Genomic DNA, 21,948 nt, shown 5'->3' with positions numbered 1-21,948 from the left:
GGAGAGCAAAAGTTCGGATTAACGTTCAAGTCGTAACGACCTCCTTCGGTCGGAGGTGTAGAGTTCCGTGCATACATCCGTACGTGAGTACGTTCGCAGGTGAAGGTTCTAAAGTGTAGCCTTCCGATCAAGTCAGTGGAAAGCTGTCCGAAAGCAGCACCGACGGTGTATGATGGTCGTAGCGTCCGATCGAGTTTCTTAGTGAAAAGGGACGTGTTCGATCTTGATCCGAGGGAACCCAGTTGAGAAAAGAGGTTCAAGGAGACGTGCTTGCGTCTTTCAGTGGGAGTAGCTTGGCAAAGTGAGCTGGTTAGTAACATTAAGATCGGATCAAAGACAACCATGTACATAGATAGTAGCGTACAACGGAGGGTATATACGAGAGTTTTAAAGCGGAACCATAGTGGTGTAACGACAGTCTATAACTGGGGAAACAACAGTGTTAGACATGGGTTGCTCCAAAGGATGATATGTATACCAGCTTACCGATCCCTTCGTGCCCTTCTCGGTAGCGGTGCCGCAGAGGGGCTCGGTGGCGGGTGCCTGACGCTGGAACCTCCTCCTGCCCTGCTCAAAGAAGGGGATCTGCGTCTCCGTGGATTCGATGTTTGAAAGTCCATGCGTTCATGGTCTGGGTAGCCACGCACCGGGATTTGAAAATCCGCATACCAATTCGGGAGGTCTATGTACGGGATGTCCAGCACACGGCAAAACGAATCCAGCTCCTCCGGGACCCTTAGGGTGGCGGTGCGGCCAAGGTGTGTGGCTTGTAAAGCGAACGGGAACCGCCAACGATAACGTATGTCCCTGTTCCTCAAGACATCCAATAACGGGCGTAAATCTCGTCGGTGCCTCAATGTTATCGCCGATAAGTCTTGAAAGATATTAATAGGGTTGTCCTCATATGTTAATCCTGGTCGGTCTCGGGCCTGTTTGAGAATCTCTTCCTTAATTGCAAACTCATCGATGTGACAGATTACATCCCTTGGTGGGTCCGCTTCTTTGCCCTTGGGCCTCAGTGCCCTGTGTATACGCTCCATAGCGATAGCAGTCTGTTGAGGCCTATCCAGGAGTTGATTAAATACAGAAGTCACAGCCGGGATCAATTGTTCTTGGTCGATGGATTCAGGCAGGCCGCGCACCCTGAGATTATGCCTGCGGCCTCTATTATCAATATCCTCGACGTGGCGTTGAAGATCACGGAGCTGCATGGTGTGGGTGTCAACACGACGGTCGGTTCTGTGTATGGCCTGTTGGTGCTGTGAGGCCTGAGTTTCCACCGCGTGTACGCGACCTGCGATGTCATGGAGTTCTCGGCGGAGGTCGGAGATCGCAGCTGTAAGTGTGTCTTTTATGTCCGCCGCTACCGCCCTCAGGTCTTGTAGGCTGGGGTGTTGATGGAGCGGAGGGTGAGCGGGTCCTGGCGCCGGCGGTGTGTCCGTTGGGGTAAGTGTGATGCCGACATGGCCACGGGCGGGAGAGTTCAGCGCCATGTTTGCTCCTTGGGTCCGGAAAAGTTCCGGGATAGTAGGGGCTGAGCGAGTGCTAAGGTCTCTTGGAGAGCGGGAGCGGGATGTCGAACGACTCCGGGAAGAGGTGCCCATTGTTTGAGCGGAGTGTGCTGGTGGAATTCCCCGGTAATCAGGTTATAGGCCACAGGCTAGACGGAGCTAAGGAGTCAAGCAGCCATCTTCATCCCAAGGCAAGCCACGCCCCCTTCTAAAATGTTTTATCCAACAATAGACAATATGTTCAAATTGAAAACATTACCTTTGCTTAAATTTTGAATCATCACATAAAATGGACATCTAATGGTTAAAAGCCTTATTCTCTGATTAATTCTTATTTAAACTATACTAAAGTCTTGCATTTTTTTTAAATAACAAACATGTTATACTTACCTGCTCTGTGCAGTGGTTTTTCGCAGAGCAGCACAGATAGTCCTCTTTTCAGGTCCTCGCTGGCGCTCTTGGCCCCTCCCTCCTGCCCCCACAGCAAGCAGTCCATATAGACACAAAGCCAAGGCTGGGTCACACACCCCCTCCCTCCTCATTGGCTCACCGACTGACAGCAGTGGGAGCCAATGGCTTCCGCTGTTGTCTCAACCAGTCAGGACGAAGAGCCCAAGACAGCCGAGGCTCTCACATATCGCTGGATCGAGATGGGGCTCAGGTAAGTACTAGGGGGGCTGCTGCACACAGGTTTTTTTTTATCTTAATGGATAGAATGCATTAGGATAAAAAAAAAAAAAAAGTTCTGCCTTTAGAACCACTTTAACCATCTCCTCAAATAGCACTTTGCCTGCTCTCATTTTAACGTAATCCACAGTTGTCACCAGTTAACATGTGTGATAATATTTGAGAATGGACTTCAAGACTGGGTTCACACAGCTTCTGTGTGGCAATGCATGCACATTAGAGTGTGTTTCACCAAGATGGCCCAATAATCTAAATGGTCTGCCTAAAGTAGCAAAAAAGGTGTAAATTATATATATTTTGTAACAATGTACAGTTGTGGTATGTTGCAATGTACGTCCATTAGCAAGGTACTGTGGGGTGCTGTTAAGAATGCACATACTACCTCAGCAAATGAACCCAGCCTTAGAGACAAAAGTAAAAAAAAATAAAAAATTGATATAGAATATATATATATATATATATATATATATATATATATATATATATATATATATATAGTGAACGCATAAATACAACATGCATGTGATAAATCTTTTTGGTTCACTGACAAAAATTTGAGGTGTCCAAGTACCGATTCACACTACAACACTACAGCGACTTGGGATCCGACTTGTCAGACCTCAAATCGCCCCAAGTCGATGGACATAAGAAATTCCATTGAAGTGAATAAGAGCTGTGTTAATGTATACTACTGAAGTCGCTCTGATGTCAGAAAAGTTTCCTGTACAACTTCAAGGCGACTTCTAGCCGACTTGAACCCATAGATTTCAAAGGAAGGTGCCTCCAAGTCGGATCCTTAAAGCGGAGGTCCACCCTAAAGTGGACCTTCCGCTCATTGGAATCCTCCCCCCCCCCGGCGCCACAATTGGCACCTTTCAGGGGGGAGGGGGGTGCAGGTACCTGTGCAGTACAGGTATCTGCACCCACTTCCGGCGTAGATTCTGCAGAAGGTACGCCCCTTTCCGCAGAATCTACGCCCCTTTCCGAAAGTCCCCCGCTGCCTGCTGGGAAACACACGGATCCCAGAGACAGCGGGGACCATCCTTATTGTGCAGCGCGACTCGCGCATGCGCAGTAGGGAAACGGGAAATGAAGCCGAAAGGCTCCACTTCCTGATTCCCATACCCAAGATGGCGGCGGCAGCACCCGAGAGACGATCGAGAGATTGGCTTCGGGTGACGACATCGCGGGCGCGCTGGGCGGGTAAGTGTCACTATTTTAAAAGTCAGCAGCTGCAGTATTTGTAGCTGCTGGCTTTTAAAAAAAAAAAAAAAAAAAAAAAAAACGGGGGACTCCCGCTTTAATTGATGTGAATTGGATTGAAATTACAGGAAGATTACCCAGGCATTCCCTGAAGTTACCTCCAAGTTGCCTGGCAAAGTCATGCAACTTTCAGGTTGCTGTAGTGTGAACCGGCACTTGCTTTAGCTGTCCAGGCTTTTTAGCCATAAGCATCTGAGCAAATGGACAGAAATGAGTCAGTCTAGAAATTTTAGGTCATGGGGAAAGTAAAATTAGAGTGGAAGGCAAGCTTTGCAAGTATTCCGCCAGAACTTGGTTCTGGAATACAGGATCCTACTTATTAAATTTCCATAGTTCAATTAGCTGCAGTTTGATAGACCGATATTGCAGCATTAGTCCATTGCAAAGCTTGACTTACAAGAGCAGAGTTTTCAAAGCAAGTGCAACTGCAGCCAAAACTTTTGCCCTCATGTTTCCATTGTTCTGGAGAGGTTTTTCTCTGTGGTCAATGTTACAGCATAACTAAAAAGGTAGAACTTTTTGGGGGCGTGGCCTGAACCTGCATGGAGTAGGACGCGTGTCTCCGGAGCTCCGCCGAGGAATCCTGTTTCCCACGCTGATCCTGTGACACCACAGCACCGATACTCACCTTAATACTTCTGGCAGGCATCCCTTCAGTCCGGAGCATATGTCTCCCTCAAAATCTCAGCGATCAGCGGCGGCACGGCTGTCCCAGTACCGCCGACATGTGAGTGAGGAGGGGGAGGAACATGGCGGCGCGGAGGACCCGGGAGGGCCGCGTGTGGCGGGAGACACAGACCGGCTACTTGAAGCAATTACATTATGCCGCACGTCCCTTGCATCCCAGATTGAGGAGGTGCAAATGGACATTTCTTTATTAAGACAAGATTTCCAGAAGCTGCGGGACCGGGTGAGAGACACTGAGACCCGTATCAGCCATGTGGAAGATGCTCTATCACCTCTGCAAAATGACACTGACCACATGCAGAAGCAAATAGACCTCCTGATTACTAAACAGGACGAAATGGAAAACCGCATACGCAGATGCAATATCCGACTGATTGGTCTTCCGGAGGGGGCTGAAGGTAAGGACCCCACAACTTTTCTGGAGCAATTGCTGATAAGCACCTATGGTAGAGAGTCTTTCACCCCCATGCTGGCGGTTGAACGCGCGCATCGCATGCCTGCCAGGCCTCCACCTCAGGGTGCACCTCCACGCACCTTTATTGCAAAACTCCTGAACTATAAGGACAGAGATGCTGCCCTCCGCATGGCCCGGGAAAAGGGTAATATCCCGGTGGGCAATACTAAAGTTGCAATATTCCCTGATTTCTCCGCGGACGTCCAGAAACGCCGGCAGGGTTTCATGGAGGCCAAACGATTATTGCGTGCACAGCAAGTGAAATACTTGATGCTTTTCCCTGCGCGCCTCAGGGTGGAGGCAGGGGACCGGGCGCTCTTCTTTGAACAACCCAGAGAGGTCATAGCATGGCTGGAACGCAGGGCGCCTCGTGATGGAGCCGCCTGAAACTCCTTGGGACATGTAAGCTACCAATTTTCTTATCCCATCCCTGGGCTCCTGGAACTCTGACAGATTGCCTGATCTTTTTGTGCTGTTCTATTTTTGCTCAAGGAGCCTACACCCGGAGCGTATGTTAAACTCTTACTGCAGTGTGACCTGCTGAACTTCTTGAATCTGGAACATATGCACATGCTGCTGGTGTCAACGTATATGCATCAACTTTTTCCCTTTTTTGTCTAGTGTCCCTGATGAGGGATCCTTTCTGCAGTACATTCCTGTTTGCTTTGTTTCAAAACTTTTTTGGTTTATACTTTTTCTTTTTTTATTCTTTTTTCTCCCGGAGCAAGGGGAGACATGTTGGACCTACGGTCTAATTGCACGGTGCAGCGGAAGACTGCTCCACTGTCTGCTGGGCCTCTTTTTTGCTATGAGGGAGATGGTCACCGGGGCTGGACAGCAACAGACACTCTTTCTTGTTCAACACTGTGTACCTCTATACAGGGGGTTCTATTTTACCTTGCCCTCTGGTACCGGTGGCCACAGCCCTCTCTCAGACTTAATGTTCTTAACTGTTTTATTGATTTCATGAAACAGATTTTCCCAGCCAGACGTGTTTGGTTTTTCAGGGAATATACCCGCACGAGTTGGGGTTGGTGCAGGGTAGGGTGGGGGGAGGGGGGTGAGTTGGTTGGGGTTTCCATGCAGACAGTTACTATAAATGTGTTAGAGTATGTACCTAAATTAAGTGTTGCTTTCCCTGAATGTCTTTTACTACTGCTGTCTATGAAGCCCCTGCTCGGGCTTGACCTAGCACAACTGCTTTGGGGTGTGTTTATGGGAGGGCTGTGTGGCGGTGGGTTGCCTGCACTTGTTACTTTCTATGTGTCCATATGGCGTCTATACGGTTTCTTACCTGGAACGTGAGGGGCCTGCGTGACAAATTTAAGCGCACGGCAGCCTTCACGTTCCTCAAAAAACAAAGGGCGGAGGTGATGGTTCTGGTTGAGACGCATGTAGAGGGTGGACTGCAGATGGCCCTCAAACGCCCTTGGATTGGGTGGGCATTTCACTCCACCTACACGTCTCATTCGCGGGGGGTTTCGGTACTTGTAGCCAAGTCTGTCCAATTTGAACTTTGCGAAATTCTTACTGACCCACAGGGCAGGTTTGTTTTTTTACATGCTAAACTCTATGGGGAACCCTACCTTATTATGGCTTTCTACATCCCCCCCCCCCATTTAACATGACGTTGGTGGTTGAAGGACTGTCTTATGTCCAGACACCAGGCGGTTCCTGTTGTCTGGCTGGGGGATTTTAACACTACGCTTAACCCCTCTCTTGATAGGCTCAAGCCCCCTGAACTGCTGATGGGGCAAGCTGGGTCCACTAGGCTGTCCAGGCTTATAACTACTGTTCACCTTGTGGACACTTGGAGGTACAAATTTCCTCAAAAGAAGGAGTATTCATGCTTCTCACCCACACACGGCTCTCTTTCCCGGATTGACTTTATACTAATCTCTAAACAACTCACTCCCAGACTTAAGGAAGTATTGTTTTGCCCCAGATTACTATCGGACCACAGCCCCTACTCTGTAGTGCTTGACGTACCCCTAGGTAGACCCCCGCGGGCGTGGCGACTGAATCCGTTCTGGCTGACATTACTGCCCGATGATGACACTATTGAGACGGAATGGAAAACGTTTTTTGAGAATAATGACCACACGGCATCAGTTCCGGCAGTGTGGGACACGTTTAAATTACACGCCCGATCGGTACTGACTGCCCGCATTAATAAACTCAAGGCTGACTCGGCCACTGTTATTGTTGAGGCTGAGGCAGAACTGAGCTCCAGGGAACGCACCTACGTCGATGACCCGTCTACGGCAAATGCAGATGCCCTTAGATTACAGTCGAGAGTGGTTTCTCAGCTGCACCATGACAAGGCCCGACAGAAACTTTTTTTCTCCAAACAAAAATATTTTGAATCCGGAGAAAGGGCTGGTAAGTTGCTGGCATATTTGGTCCACAGGGAAGACAGACCCCCGGTTGTTATTTCTTTGCGGGGTCAGGGTGATGAGATCATCACGGACCCTTCTGCGGTAACAGAGAGGTTTCGGGATTTTTTTGCGGACTTATACACCACTACAGTCTCAAATGACACCACCCCGATGGACCGTTTTTTGGCTCAGGTTTCCCTCCCTCAAATTTCGGAGATGCAGGTGCAGGCTCTGGAGGCCCCCCTGACCACCGATGAAATAGTAGAAGCTATTGCGGGATTTGCAAAATCCAAGTCACCAGGGTCAGATGGTCTTCCCATTGAATTTTATTCCCGTTACCAAGACATGCTGGTGCCTAGGCTTCTCGACCTTTATAGGAATCTTTTTGACACGCTAACATTGCCTCCGTCAATGAGGGAGGCAACGATAGTTTTGATTCCCAAACCTGGAAAAGATCCGGGTTTCCCGGAATCCTACCGCCCAATATCCCTATTACAGGTAGATGTTAAGATTCTGGCCAAAATACTTGCTACCAGATTGAACGTAGTGATTCTCAGTCTGATTCAGGCTGACCAGGCGGGGTTTATGCCGGGGCGGAATACGTCGTTCAATCTGCGTAGGCTATATATAAACCTTCAGGCAACCCATGAGGAGATGGGTGAGCGCGTGGTTGTGTCACTTGACACGGCCAAAGCATTTGACTCAGTAGAATGGGAGTATCTTTGGAAGTGTTTAGCAGGGTACGGCTTCGGCCCGAACTTTATTCGGTGGGTGAGACTGTTGTACCATCACCCAACGGCTAAGGTGGTGGCAAATGGATGGCCTTCCCGGGCGTTTGGCCTCGGTAGGGGTACCAGACAGGGGTGCCCACTGTCCCCGCTACTATATGCCTTGGCGGCTGAACCTTTAGCAGTGGCGATTCGGGCCGACCCTGAGATCAGGGGACTGGCGATGGGTCGACTTATCGAGAAAATCAGTCTATACGCTGATGATACATTGTTATATCTAGCGGACTCTGGCCCTTCCCTTGCAAAGGCCCTCCGCATGATAGAATGGTTCGGTAGCTTTTCCGGTCTCCGCATAAACTGGGATAAATCCCAAATTTTACCTATTGACAGTTTTCCACAGTCGGAGTCCCAGGCCAGTCTGCCTCTTCAGCGAGTAGGCACTATTAAATATTTGGGGGTCTATGTCTCTAGGAACCCAGCTGATTATATTGTGTTGAATGTAGAACCATTGTTTGCACTGGTACGTACCAAGATTCAGGCCTGGTCCCGTCTCCCCTTAGGGGTTTGGGGACGAGTTAATCTGATTAAAATGGTCCTATTACCTAAACTATTGTATGTATTGTGGCATGCCCCGGTGTATTTGCCATTGAAATATTTTAAATCCCTTGAAAGTCTCCTTAGGCCCTTTGTGTGGGGGACTGCTAGACACAAGCTTGCTTGGCAGGCTTTGAAAAGCCCGACTGATATGGGGGGCTTGGCCCTTCCGGATCTGAATCTTTACTATGTTGCCTCACAACTGTCTCAACTTTTTCACATAGACAAGACTGATAAACAACGCTTTCTAACTCTTCTATGCCCCACTTGGGCACAAATTGCAGATGACCCGATTGCGGCTATCTCGACGGGAGCGGGGAACTCTTCCATGGAGCCCGGTAAACATTCCATGCTCTTTCATTACAGAAAGATCTGGGATCTGGCATCCACTAAACTGAATGTGGCATCGCCGAATGACTATACCCCACTTTGGCATAACAAACATTTGCCGGAACTTCAAAAGCTCCAGGGTATACAGCTATGGGTATCGAGGGGAATATACTACCTACACCACCTAATTCACCAGGGTGTTGTTAAAACGTTTCGGGCACTGCAGGAGGAATTTAATGTTCCAAACACTATGTTATTTCAATACCTACAGGTTCGGCATGCACTTGGAGCACAATTTTCGCAGTCGTTGCCTCGGCCTGCTCCCAATCCTGTTGTCGCCATAGTGAAGGATAATGATCCCAAAAAGCTAATCTCGTGCTTCTATGGCATGCTTACGGCCCCCGTCTCGGCGAGACTAGCGTATGCTCTCAAGTCCCGCTGGGAGGGCGATGTGGGTGCTTTGACAGACGAGGAATGGGAGGAGGCTCTGGAAACGTGCAAATTGGTGTCCCCTAGGCTCCAGGACAGGCTATCTCAGATCTACATAGTACATAAAGCATACCTCACCCCACTCAGGACTGCTAAATATAATGCGAATCAATCAATGCTCTGCTCAATGTGTTCCCTTGAGACTGGGACGTTTTTCCATCTTATATGGGCTTGCCCCAAGCTGCAGGAACTCTGGCAGCAGGTGGTGTCATTTCTACATGATGTCATGGGTTCCCCTTTGGCCCTCGATCCCAAACCCTGTCTACTAGGGATATTTCCTGACGTATTGGATAAAATTACTAGCACTTTCTTACAGGAAACTTTGTTTTCTGTTCGAAAAGTGATAGCTAGACAGTGGATGAGGCCCCTTCCACCCCGAATTGAGGACTGGAAGCGGGAAGTTAATTCCACTCTCACATATAAAAAAATTTTGTATAAAAACAGGGGTTGTCCAGCTAAATACCATAGAATCTGGGATAAATGGTTGCAGGAGGTTGCCACGTGTGATGAGGGAATTTGATGTTCTGTTACGATGAATAACATGTCACTATTGGGATCCTTTGTTCTTTGTCTGTGATGTATGGTGTCTACTGGTTTGGAGAACTGTATTTCCTTTACTGTTATGGCTATGATACAACACCTCTTTAATGTTTGATATGTACCTTTATGACTGTACTCTTGCACTAATGTTCAATAAATATTACCTGTTTGAATGGAAAAAAAAAAAAAGGTAGAACTTTTTAGGATAGGGTGGAGAGGAATTATAAAAAGTATCAGGTTTTTATTGCTGTCTGTGCCCCCCCCCCGTCAAGGATATTGACCCTCTCTATTAGACCCGTTTACCATTATCATCAAAGTAAAAAATAGAAAATCCCAAACGTTGGGTTGTCTCCAGAAAAGTAATAGGAGAAAGTCTTCCAATAAGTACACTAGTTCTGGTGACCAGGGGTCCCCAAGGAATTACATTCAATTTTCAGGGATTTCCTCTCACTTCCCGTTTGGCTATGGGAAAGGAAATTATGTGAAATCTCTGCAATGGGACACAAATGGTGGGGAAAAAAAAAAAATCTGACAGGTGTCGTTAACCCTCCCTTATACTATCCAAAATAAAAAGAAAAGTTTTGCCTATGGTTCTACTTTAAAGTGGTTGTAAAGGCAAAAGGCATTTTATCTTAATGCATTAAGATAAAAAAAACAAAAAAAAACTGTGTGCAGCAGCCCCCTCATACTTACCTGAGCTCTATCTCAATCCAGCGATGTTGTAGGAGAGCATGAGCAGTCTGGGACTCGCCCTCCTGATTGGCTGAGACACAGCAGCAAGCACCATTGGCTCCCGCTGCTGTCAAAGTTAGTGAGCCAATAAGGAGAAAGAGGAGGTCGGCTGAGCCGTAGCTCCATGTCTAAATGGACACACAGGTACCCCCCATTGCAAGCTTCTTGCTGCAGGGGCAGGAGGGAGGGGCCAGGAGTGCCGGCGAGGGACCCAAGAAGAGGAGAACCCGAGTTACTCTGTGGAAAACCACTACAGAGAGCAGGGAAGTAGATTTTTTTTTTCGTTTAAAAATAAAGCACACAACAAGATATCACTTTAATTCCTGCAATAGCAGTGCTGTGTTTCTGCTGTAGGATAATTCAAACCAAAGAAAGCAAAAAACTGAAGCCATTGACATTAAAATGAATTCAGTTTCCATATAATAACCCATTACAAAAACATGGATGCTGTCTGTACTGTGCCCTCACCTGTCCACGTGACTCCTCAATCTTCTCACGTAATCGCTTCTTTAATATATCAACTGTGGAAAAGGAGTTCAGAGGGGTATCTACAAAAGGAAAAATAAGTATGACAAAAAAATTACAGGTCAACTACGACTTTTTTTTTTTTTTTTTTTTCTCTAATCCTAATAGATTTGAACTCTTCCATACACTATCCAAAACGGAAAAAAAATAACTTGGCTTGATATTTAACCACAAAAACAGCAAATGACAGGGTGACCCCTCTTGTTGCAAAGTTTTACATTTACAGTGGGTATAGAAAAGAACCCAACCCTTTTAAAATGATGACATTTTGTTGCTTTGCAGCCTGAAATGAAGACACCGTTTTTGTGTTATTCAGCTGTATTTACTATGGAAGTGATATAACAACATGATGCAAGGAAAAAAAAAAAATCTAGAATTGCAGAGTTGGAAAAAGGATCACCCCCTTGCGTCGGTATTTTGTTGAACCACTTTTTGCTTTAATTACAACCTTTAGTCTGTTGGGTTATCTCTCTACTAACTTTTCACATCTAGACTCTGCAATATTTACACATTCTTCTTTGCAGAACTGCTCAAGTTCAGTTGAATTTGATGGTGACTGTCTGTGGACTGCAGTCTTCAAGTCATTCCACAGATTTTCAATGGGCTCTGACTAAGACATGGATATTCACCTTTTCCTCCTTCAATCACTGTGCTCATTCTTGCTGTGTGCTTTGGGTCATTGTCATGTTGGAAGGTAAACCTTCTTCCCAACTTTCTGGCAGAGGGTAGATTTTCCTCAAGAATTTAAATTGTATTTTGTCCCATCCATTGTTCTTCTATCCTGACAAGTGCTCCAGTCCCTGCTGCAGAAAAACATCCCCATAACCGGATTTTACCACGTTCATGCTTTACTGTAGAAATGGTGTTATTTGGATGGCGAGCTGTATTGGATTTCCTCCAGACAGAACGTTTGGGTGTGGAGGCCAAATAATTCAATTTTAGTCTCCTCTGACCCATAACACCTTTTCCCATGTGGCCTTAGAATCTTCAAGGTGCGTTTTGGTAAAGCTCAGTCCTGACTGTGTGGGGCCTTTCTTGAGGAGCGGCTTTTTTCTTGCAACCTTCCCATACTGTACAAGCTACATTTGTGGAGAAGTTGTGATAATGTTGTCAAATGTACACAATGACCCTTCTGTCAAATTCCTGCAACTGCTTCAGAAACTATCTTTTGGTAGCCTCTATGACAAGTTTCCTCCTGGCCCTTTCATCCAGTTTGGACCGACAGTCTGATCCAGGGAGAGTCTGTGTTGTACCAAAATACCTTCCACTTCTTAACCACCTCCCACTGCACATATATGGCCAGGTGGGTGCTTCCCCCCCGAGTGGACATTCAGAAACGTCCTTCAGAAGGAGAGGGATCGCGCGTGAAGTGGCGCGATCCAGATGTGCTGTGTCCAGGTGACGCGAGCACATCTCAGAACGGCAGGAGGGCTCTGAAAGACCGCCGCGCAAATACAGCGTGACATAAAATATTCCAACAACCACCATTTTCTAGGGTCTCTGCTAAAAAAAAAAAAAAAATGTGTATGTATATATGTTTGTATATATGTTTGGGTCCCAAGTAATTTTTTAGCACAGATTTTAACTTGCAGGAAAATGCTTAGTCTAAGTGGTTACGCTGACCTCATTTACAGACCGAAGTTCATCCCTTTGAGCTAAAAGAACCAAATGATACAACGTTTCCTTTCATCTCAGCGCTTAGCAATGTTGACATTTAGCAAAACATTTGCCGGACATTTTTTTTTTCCTTTTTTGACAGCTGTGAGTGAGCAGAGAACAGCTCTGCACTCGTTACATGAACGAATCGTGGAAATGCCGGATTAAGATCGTGAGGGGGTTGAATCAAGATCACAATTTAACGATTAACCATACAGCTCTAATTCATAGCATGCATGATCTGGATCAGTCAGCAAAAGAGCATTTCCAGAACAATTCCAGCAATAATAGGTTCCCTTCAATAAAAGCTACAGTCATAGGGGAGAGATGAGGGAGGCCTGGCATAGTCCCTTTTATTGCTCACCTTTCCTCTGGGATTTCGGGAAGACGGGATTAGACGTTTTGGGAGGAAATCTCTGCGTGCGGTTATCATGTTTCAGGTTCTGTGGCTTTCTAGTCCTCTTTTTCTTCTTCCCAGTAGTATGCTTCTCAGTGCCATCAACAGCAACTGCTGTAGGAGAGTTGGGAGACATATTAAAGCATACTGCCTGCTAAAACACATCCTTCAGCATTGTTTAATATCCCCAACTTTGAAAGATTTCCCCTAAATCACCCTATGCAATCCCATATGCTCAGAACAGTACTGTACATACCAGGACATCCTCCCCTTACACATGCAGCTGTTGGGAGGAGCTACTCCACAAAAACCGCTGGTGCCTCAATCCCACTCATCCTGCTGTCTGCAGAACATTACAATTGTGCGGCCACTCTGGGCCCTTTAAACTGTGCCTGTACAGTAGGGCTGCAACTAACGATTATTTTTATAATCGATTAGTTGGCCGATTATTGTTTCGATTAATCGGTTAATAACCTTAAAAAAAGTGTGGTGTATCATTTAGTTAATATGTAAAGTTTTAAAAAAAGGCAATGTATTCTTAAAGCCAGCAGCTACAAATACTGCAGCTGCTGACTTTTAAAATAGTGACACTTACCTGTCCAGCGAGCCCGCGATGTCGGCACCCGAAGCCGATCTCTAGATCGTCTGTCGGGTGCTGCCGCTGCCATCTTGGGTATGGGAATCAGGCAATGGAGCTTTTCGGCTTCATTTCCCGGTTCCCTACTGCGCATGCGCGAATCGCGCTGCGCAATAAGGACGGTCCCCGCTGCCTCTGGGATCCGTGTGTTTCCCAGCAGGCAGCGGGGCACTTGCGGAAAGGGGCGGGCACCTGCGGAAAGGGGAGTAATCTACGCCCCTTTCCGCAGAGAGCTATCCCGGAAGTGGGTGCAGAATACCTGTACTGTACAGGTATCTGCACCCCCCTCCCCCCTGAAAGGTGCCAATTGTGGCGCCGGAGGGGGGGAGGATTCCAATGAGCGGAAGGTCCACTTTAGGGTGGACCTCCGCTTTAAATATCTCTATGCAGTCGTAAATAAAAATAATCAACTATATAGTTTTGGAGCAAAATATCTAATCCACTCTGAGAACAGATAGAAGAGATATACTGTATATACAATTAGAGAAAAAATAAAAAATTATACACACACAATTAGAGATATATAGATAGAGAGAGAGAGATGTGTGTGTGTGTATATATATATAAAAAAAATTCTCTCCCCTAATTGTATATATATATATACACACACACACACACACACACACTTATATATATATACACACAATTAGTGGATATATATACTATTAGAGGAGATATACTGCATATGCTATTAGAGGAGATATACTGCATATGCTATTAGAGGAGATATACTGCATATGCTATTAGAGGAGATATACTGCATATGCTATTAGAGGAGATATACTGCATATGCTATTAGAGGAGATATACTGCATATGCTATTAGAGGAGATATACTGCATATGCTATTAGAGGAGATATACTGCATATGCTATTAGAGGAGATATACTGCATATGCTATTAGAGGAGATATACTGCATATGCTATTAGAGGAGATATACTGCATATGCTATTAGAGGAGATATACTGCATATGCTATTAGAGGAGATATACTGCATATACTATTAGAGGAGAGATATACTATTAAGGGGTCAATCTGGTAAATATCATCAGACTCATTAACTTTAACCCCATTTTGTTACTGGCCGATTAATCAATTATGAAAATAGTAATCGATTAATTTCATAATCGATTAGTTGTTTCAGCCCTACTGTACAGTGCGCTCTCCCCACTCCAGGCTGCTCAAACTGTACGCTTGTTGCGTGCACCCTCCTCATCCTCTAGCTGATGCTGGAAAAGCGCACTGTGCATGCGCAGAATTTGTATGGCCCTTGTATTTGTATTTGAGTCGCCACCATGGTGCACAGTTGTAATGTCCAGCCCAGCCTGCCATTTGTGGAGGGGGCAGCGATTATATAAACAGAAGAGGTGCTGGAACACAATAGCTCAGTAGGAGTGTTTCCCCCATTCACCTCGAGTGCGTGGATGGGGAATCAGGTCATTTTTTTTCCATTCAATGAAAAAAAAAAAAATAAACATTGACTAGTGTATGGGCTGCCTTAGGCAGGCTACCCAGGTGGGGATTCTCGTTGATTATCTTATATTTCACTCTATGGCAATGTATACATAACACAGAGGGAGGTCCAGCATCCTGTATTAGCTACATATTTAATGACATAAACTGTAATTTCCCCACCATTGTGGTATCAGCACTGACATGGAGAAGAGTCTACTATCCTCTGAAATGGGTTGGATGTTCCATCTCTAACAGCAGTTGGCTGCCCACAATGGCCAAGGCCATGTCTGCTCATGTATGGTGGGTTGACTCACCTATTTTGCGTTTGCGACGTTCTGTAGCTTCCTGTGCACAAACCTTTCTGCCCAGACTCTGTAGGTAGGAATCCTTACTGGCCAGAGAAGACATTGCCATCTGAAAATAAAAGTAATATCGTCATGATAGGATACAGATTGTCTGTAAAATAGCATCAATAACAATACAATATAGAATCAATGACTGGATGATGTATGCATATGTAATAAGGACACAACAGGAACAATCATTTAGAGAGGATGATATACCTGGGTGTAATGATACAGGAGTAACAATCACTGATACTGAATGATATAATACAGAGATAAGATTCACCTATATAGGATGATATAGTGAGGCTTTATAAGGATCTGATATGGGAAGAACAATCACTTATACCAGCTGACATAATATATTTAGAAGGCCTAGTTTACATTTAAGGCTCGGTGTGGCTAAAATGTAAAATGTGCGGTTGAGCCATATTTTTACACCCCAACTGCTCCCCATTAAAGAGGAAGTAAACCCTGATGGGTTTACTTCCTCTTTGTCTCCCTGCAAAGGCAAAGCATAATGGACTACTATGCATCATATTGCAGCCCATTATGCGTCACTTACCTGACACAGGAGCCAGCGATGTCACCGCTGTCCCCTGTAGCGCAGAGCGTCCATCTTCTTCCGGGTATCGCTGCTCCGGCCACTCACAGAGCCGGAGCAGCGATGACGTCACTCCTGCACTTGCACACGGGAGCCGCCACTAACGGCATATCACAGTTAGCAGCGGCATGCTCAGTGCGCCGTAGACAGCGGTGCCTGTCTTTTTGTAAATATCTAATAAACCGTGTAGGTTTAGGAGATATTTCTTGGACCTATAGGTAAGCCTTAATCTAGGCTTACCTGTAGGTCAAAGTAGTTTGTAAGGGTTTACAACCACTTTAAGCTGCAAAGGCAGCAAGATTTACTCCCTGTCATGTTTGGTGTGCAGTACTACCTGCTGAAAACAGCCCATTCAACCGAGGAACAAAGCATATCCCTCTAAAGTGTGTACCTGTCTGAATTCAGAGCACCAAGTCTGCTGCTTGGTTCTTCTGCTATCTGCACAAGACATTTCTGACACCGAGAGATAAAAAGGTGACAGGGGAGGGTGTTCCAACACACAGCCTGTGATTGATAGCCACAGCTCTGCTTCTGTGTGAAGGCGGGTGTCCATCAGCTTTCACTGTGCTCCAGTTCCACCTGCTGAACACAGCCCATTCAACTGAGGTGGTGGCAATTCGATGTGGATTGCTCTTCAGCGGGCACTACAGGGAAAAGTGTGAGCTGGAGTTTGTTAGTGTATTTAAATCCGCTAGTACATCTAACACCCACCTCTCCCCCCCCCCACCCCAGACTGACAATGCTGCTGTCTGCTGTGCCCCGTGTGCTCCTTCATCCAGAGCAAGGAAGTCTTAGCCTAGATTCACATTGGAGCGATTTGTCATGCAATTTGAGAGATCCAATCGCAATGACAAGTCACAGCCTATTGGAGGCAATGGCACTGTTCTAATTGGCGTGACACCGATTTTGCGGCGCTGCATCGATTTTCAAAAGTAGTACAGTTTTTTCAAAAGTAGTTGGTGCGGTGCTGTAAAGTCGGCGTCACACCGATTGTGATGGTGTCATTGCCGGCAATAGGCTATGACTTGTCAAATCGCCTGACAAGTTTAGGGCTGCAACTAATGATTATTTTCACAATTGATTAGTTGGTCGATTAATCGGTTAATAACCTTAAAAAATAAAAAAAAGTGGGTCAAATTGATGTTCATTTTCAACCACGGTGACAGGAAAATTTGGAAATAATAGAAAACTTCTCAGTCAAAGGAATTTTCAGACAGTGTATGTGGTTTTTGTTCAGAAATGAAGTGAAAATTTCAAACAAAATTCATTCAGCGAATGTACAAAGATTTTTCATCTGAATATTCTCACCTGAAAATTGACCTGTGAGGCGCAGCATAAGGCTCGGTGCACACCTATGCAGTTTTTGCTTTTGATTTGTTTCTGCAGTGCCTTTTGCTGTGCGTTTTTGATTTGTGCGCACGTGATTTTACTGCAATTTGCTTTTTTTTTTTGGGGCAGATTAAAAAACACAAATTGCTGCAAAAACACATTACATGCTTTTCTGCAGCTTCTCTATTGAAGTATATTGAACCAAAAAAAAGCACAGTTTTGCGTTAAAAGTCCCCGACCCTTTCCAAATACGCAGCAGCTGAAAAAAAGCACAGATGTGAACGTGTCCCATAGGAAACCATGTAAATGAACTGTGGTGCGTTTCTGCAAAAAGCACCAATAAACACATAGATGTGAAGCAGGCCTAAGATGTGTAGTAACATAATGGGGTTTAAAAAGACTAAAATTAGCCCTTTATAGTACCAAAAAAGCAGATAATCACTACTGGAAGGGGTTAAATTTTTACTGTAGAACAGTGAAAGTAATATTTGTAGTAGTGATTATATTTTTGTACTATAAAGGGCTCATTTTAGTTTTTTTTTAACCCCCTTATGTTACTGGCCGATTAATTGATTATGAAAATAGTAATCAATTAATTTCATAATTGATTAGTTGTTTCGGCCCGAGACAAGTCGCTCCAATGTAAACATCTTTCAAGTCGCACTCAAAATGCGGCTTCAAAATCATGCAATTAGAGATGAAGTCGCCCGATTTCAAAGCCGCGTTCAATGTGAACGAGGACTTAAAGTGGTTGGAAACTCAGAAAATATTTACCTTAGATCGAAGCTGTTGCAGCGGCCCCCGGCGTTATTTCCAGGTTTGCGGGGCTCCGGCACTGTGATCACTGACATCACTCCCGGGAGCCGCTGGTCACAGCACAGCTACTGAAGAAACGGCATGAGGGCAACGTTTCTTCAGTTCTGATGTTGGCACGTGCGGATACATTGAATATCTCCTGGTGCACATTTAGGACATAGTCACGGCGGTTAGGGATGGGCTCAGGCGTGTTCGCATGGAACACGTGCAGAGCCCGCCAGGAAGTTGGTGCAGTGCTGCGCTTATCACAGGCAGCGAGACATTTCCCCAATGTGCAGCTGCAGAGATCGGACAATGTCTCCTTGCCTGTGATTAGCGCTGCACCGACTTCCTGGCGGGCTCTGCACGTGTTCCACGCGAACACGCCTGAGCTCATCCCTAGTCACGGTACCTACAGGTAAGCCTTATTATAGCTAAAAGTGGCAGTTTTGGGTTTACAAGCACTTTAATGTGTCTGAGGATTCTTTGATCCCACTGATACCCATGATATGGGGTCTGTTTGTCGGTCGTGTACTCCCTGGCCCGATTCTGTATAAAATGTGGTGAAGTAGATGGGGAAAAAAGGTTCCCCTAAAAAAAAAAAAAATACACTGTGACCCCCCCCTCACATGGAGAGGGCACTTTGCACGCTGCATTTCCCTCTTGTATCCTTTGTAGATGTTCCTCCTAATTCTCCTCAGATGATGGTAGCTGTGACCACGTGGTACCGGAGGTGTCAGGAGAGGAACATGATAGAGTGGAGTACAACGTACAGGTATTTACAATCAGCGGGAACATCATACCGTGTCACGGATCACAGCCCCCCTTCTATAGATATCTCTGAGGAATCATCACCCCACACACGCTACAAGCAGAATCCGATACTTCCAGCCCTCATCGTCTGCTGTGTGCACCCACTTCCGGTCCCCCCTCTGCGCCGCACATGGACTGCCAGACCCGACTATCGGAGCGCCGATCTGCCCGGGGGGGGGGGCGTGGTGTACGGCTGTGTCAGTGCGCCCCCTACCTCCGCCTTCCGTGCCATGTAGTGACGTGTCTGTCTCAGACTCAGGCATGAGAAGTAGAGGTCAGAGCGGAGCCTGCAGTATGGGGCTGTGTGGCCGCAAATCCAGTGCTAGCTCCTGGCTGTCATCCCCGTCCTTTGGCTTCAGTTCTGAGAATTTGGATTAAAATGCAGATTAGGAGGCGTCATGTCCATGAGCTTCAAGCCTTGTTGTGGGTCCCTGTATTGGAGGATCAGCCTGATAGCCAGTTAAAGCGGTAGTAAAGCCACTGAGTTTTTTTTTTTTCATACCTGCAAGGGAAATGGCATAATAAGCTAGTATGCACAGCATACTAGCTCATTATGAAATACTTACCTTATAACGAGGCCCCCGACATCTCGCCTGATGCATGCCGAGGGAGCTGACATGTTCCCTCGGCGTGTCTTCCAGGTATCGCGGCTCCGGTGTTCTGCCGTATAATGTCCGGCCATCAAATAGTGTCCGGCCCATACTGCGCATGCGCAGTATGGAGCAGACGAAGCTTCGGAAAATCTCTGAAGCTGAACGGCGCCTGCACCGTGAGTGGAGGTGGTAGCCCCACCATCCAAGCGGACATAGGGTTGTGAATATTAGAGGGCCCCTCGCGGGCGAGCTTCGCTCGCCACGCTTTGGGCTCGTCCTCGCTGCGCTCGGCTCTTTTTTATTCCTACTCTATGTCCACTTGGATAGTGGGGATAGAACCTGGACTCGCGACGCAGGCGCCGTTCATCGTCGGCAATTTTCGGAATCTGTGTTGCTGTGTACTGCTCATGCGCAGTACGCAGCGGACACTATCCGATGGAGGACGTTATATGACAAGACACCGGCGCTGTGAGTGGCTGGAGTTGCGATATCGTCACTCCCGCGCATGCGCATGGGAGACTTCTTCCCAGCAGGGTCCGGCATTTGCCGGACTTTCAGCCGAGAATCACCTGTGCAGTCAGCGGCGCATTTCGAGGGTAATATCTCCTAAACCGTACAGGTTTAGCAGATTTTTTTTTTTTTTTTTACCTACAGGTAAGCCTTATTTTAGGCTTTCCTGTAGGTAAAAGTTGTAAAAAGGACTATACAACCGCTTTAACCAGTTTCTAGAGGCAGTCAAGGGGCCTGTGTAGAGCGCACACCTCCCAACATTGTGAGTAATGTTGTTGTGAGGAGATGAGCTCCGGCATGTCCGCACAGCCCACTTGCAGAGCCCGCCAGGAAGTCGGCACTGCGGAACGCTAATCACAGTGCCCACGTGCGGGCTCTGCGAACACGCCCAAGCTCACCCTTAATTGTGAGCTGGGAATGAGCGACACCTACTAATAAATGTATGTAGGCATAGGACACGCCTCCTGCCACACCCCCTTAAAGGAGAATTAACCCCCCCCCAAAAAAAGGTTAATTAAATCCAGAAGTGCTTTTTTTTTTAGCATTACTATTCCATTATATTGGCTTTTAATAAGAACAAATGCCGCAATTTAGAATTTGGATGGATGGTTTAGCTCTGGGAAACACTTTTTGAAAGATAGAAAGTGAATTTTATACACAACGATATAGATCTGATTAAAATGAGGAGGGCAGAGGGACATTGCTCCAAATCAGGGACAGTCCCTCAAAATCAGGGACAGTTGGGAGGTATGAGAGGGGTGTGGGCATGTCAGTGACATTAGGGCACTTTCGCACTGCCACCAGGGTGCAGTAAAAACAGGCATCAGACTGGTTTTGCCAACCTTACAGCTAGACACGCCACGGCTGGAATGCTCTGCGAGTTTGATTGTCATCTGGCAATTTTTTTTTTGCCTCAGGAGGTGGCAGTTGCACCTTCTGAATGCTGCTGCTATACACCCCTTTGAAAAGCAATCCACAACCAATGCTTTTTAGAGTGCAGTGAGTATTAAGTACCTGAAAGAGCCCTCAGCGTGATCAGAAATCATTGACTGGTGTACTTGACCTGCATTCCCCTGTGCCAGGTGGGTCTGTATCTCCTTAGATTTGTGTGGGAATACAAAACCCATCTGACATGAACCCAGGCCCTCAGTTGTGTGGTTGCTATGGAGACAGTGCAGTTTGGCTGCTTGTGTAGTGAAGAACTCTCATGAGCCTTAAAGCAGAACTTAAGTCATTTTTTTCATATTTCCATCTATTAAATATTCTGCCCTTGTTTTACCTTTGGATAGTAAAACATTTTTCTCTTATATTCACCGACCGACACGGCTCCTCGCTGTAACAAAATGGGTTGTCAGCCCTATCACTGGAGATTACTAGGCAAAGTTGTAATACAACACGTCAGAACTCTTAGTTCTGCCCAGGGGGCGGTCCCTCAGGCTACAATCCCCCACACTCTGCACTAGAAGCCTCAGTTTTTTTTGTTTTTTTTTGTCTAGTGAGGAGATACACCTAGGAACCCTGGGGGCCCATAGGTCCCGGTTTTCTGATGCAGAAGCTTGGCTTTTTGCGCAAGATGAATGATCCTGTGATCTTCTATCAACAGCCGGCTGGGGGATAGGCTGGTTCACTTTTCCTTGTAGTCTCCCCAGCCATCGAGCGCGTGCAGGTCGCAGCTACGGCTCGGCAGACCACGACATACCTCAGCTCCAGAGGTGGTCAGTGAGCTTTTATGCTCCGGGGCATACATTTGACCGGGCTACTGATGTCTGCGTCACAGTTACATAGTTACATAGTTAGTCAGGTTGAAAAAAGACACAAGTCCATCCAGTTCAACCTTAAAAACAAATAAATAAAATAAAAAATAATCGTACAATCCAGATACCCAATTTTATGCCCA

General features: G+C 46.3%; 1 protein-coding gene across 2 annotated transcripts in view; it reads right to left on the bottom strand.

Annotated features, from left to right (window-relative positions):
* The window catches only part of SURF6 (surfeit 6), a 29,541-nt gene extending 10,441 nt beyond the window's left edge, over window positions 1-19,100 (bottom strand). Inside the window, exons 1-4 of one of the 2 annotated variants that reach the window (XM_077465202.1) lie at window positions 18,939-19,100; window positions 15,378-15,477; window positions 12,939-13,082; window positions 10,862-10,941 (exon numbers count right to left, since the gene is read on the bottom strand). In XM_077465202.1, coding sequence (XP_077321328.1) covers window positions 10,862-10,941; window positions 12,939-13,082; window positions 15,378-15,477 — 324 coding nt within the window. In that variant the 5' untranslated portion in view covers window positions 18,939-19,100. Of the gene's footprint in view, window positions 1-10,861; window positions 10,942-12,938; window positions 13,086-15,377; window positions 15,478-18,938 lie in introns of both variants that reach the window. The other variant, XM_077465194.1, reaches the window with a different exon arrangement.
* Window positions 19,101-21,948: the final 2,848 nt, after the last annotated feature.

The sequence above is a fragment of the Lithobates pipiens genome, unplaced genomic scaffold, assembly GCF_037356315.1.
Source record: "Lithobates pipiens isolate NorthernLeopardFrog02 unplaced genomic scaffold, aLitPip1_a1.2 Scaffold_1, whole genome shotgun sequence".
NCBI lineage: Eukaryota > Metazoa > Chordata > Amphibia > Anura > Ranidae > Lithobates > Lithobates pipiens.
This window is presented reverse-complemented; position numbering and strand designations above follow the sequence as displayed.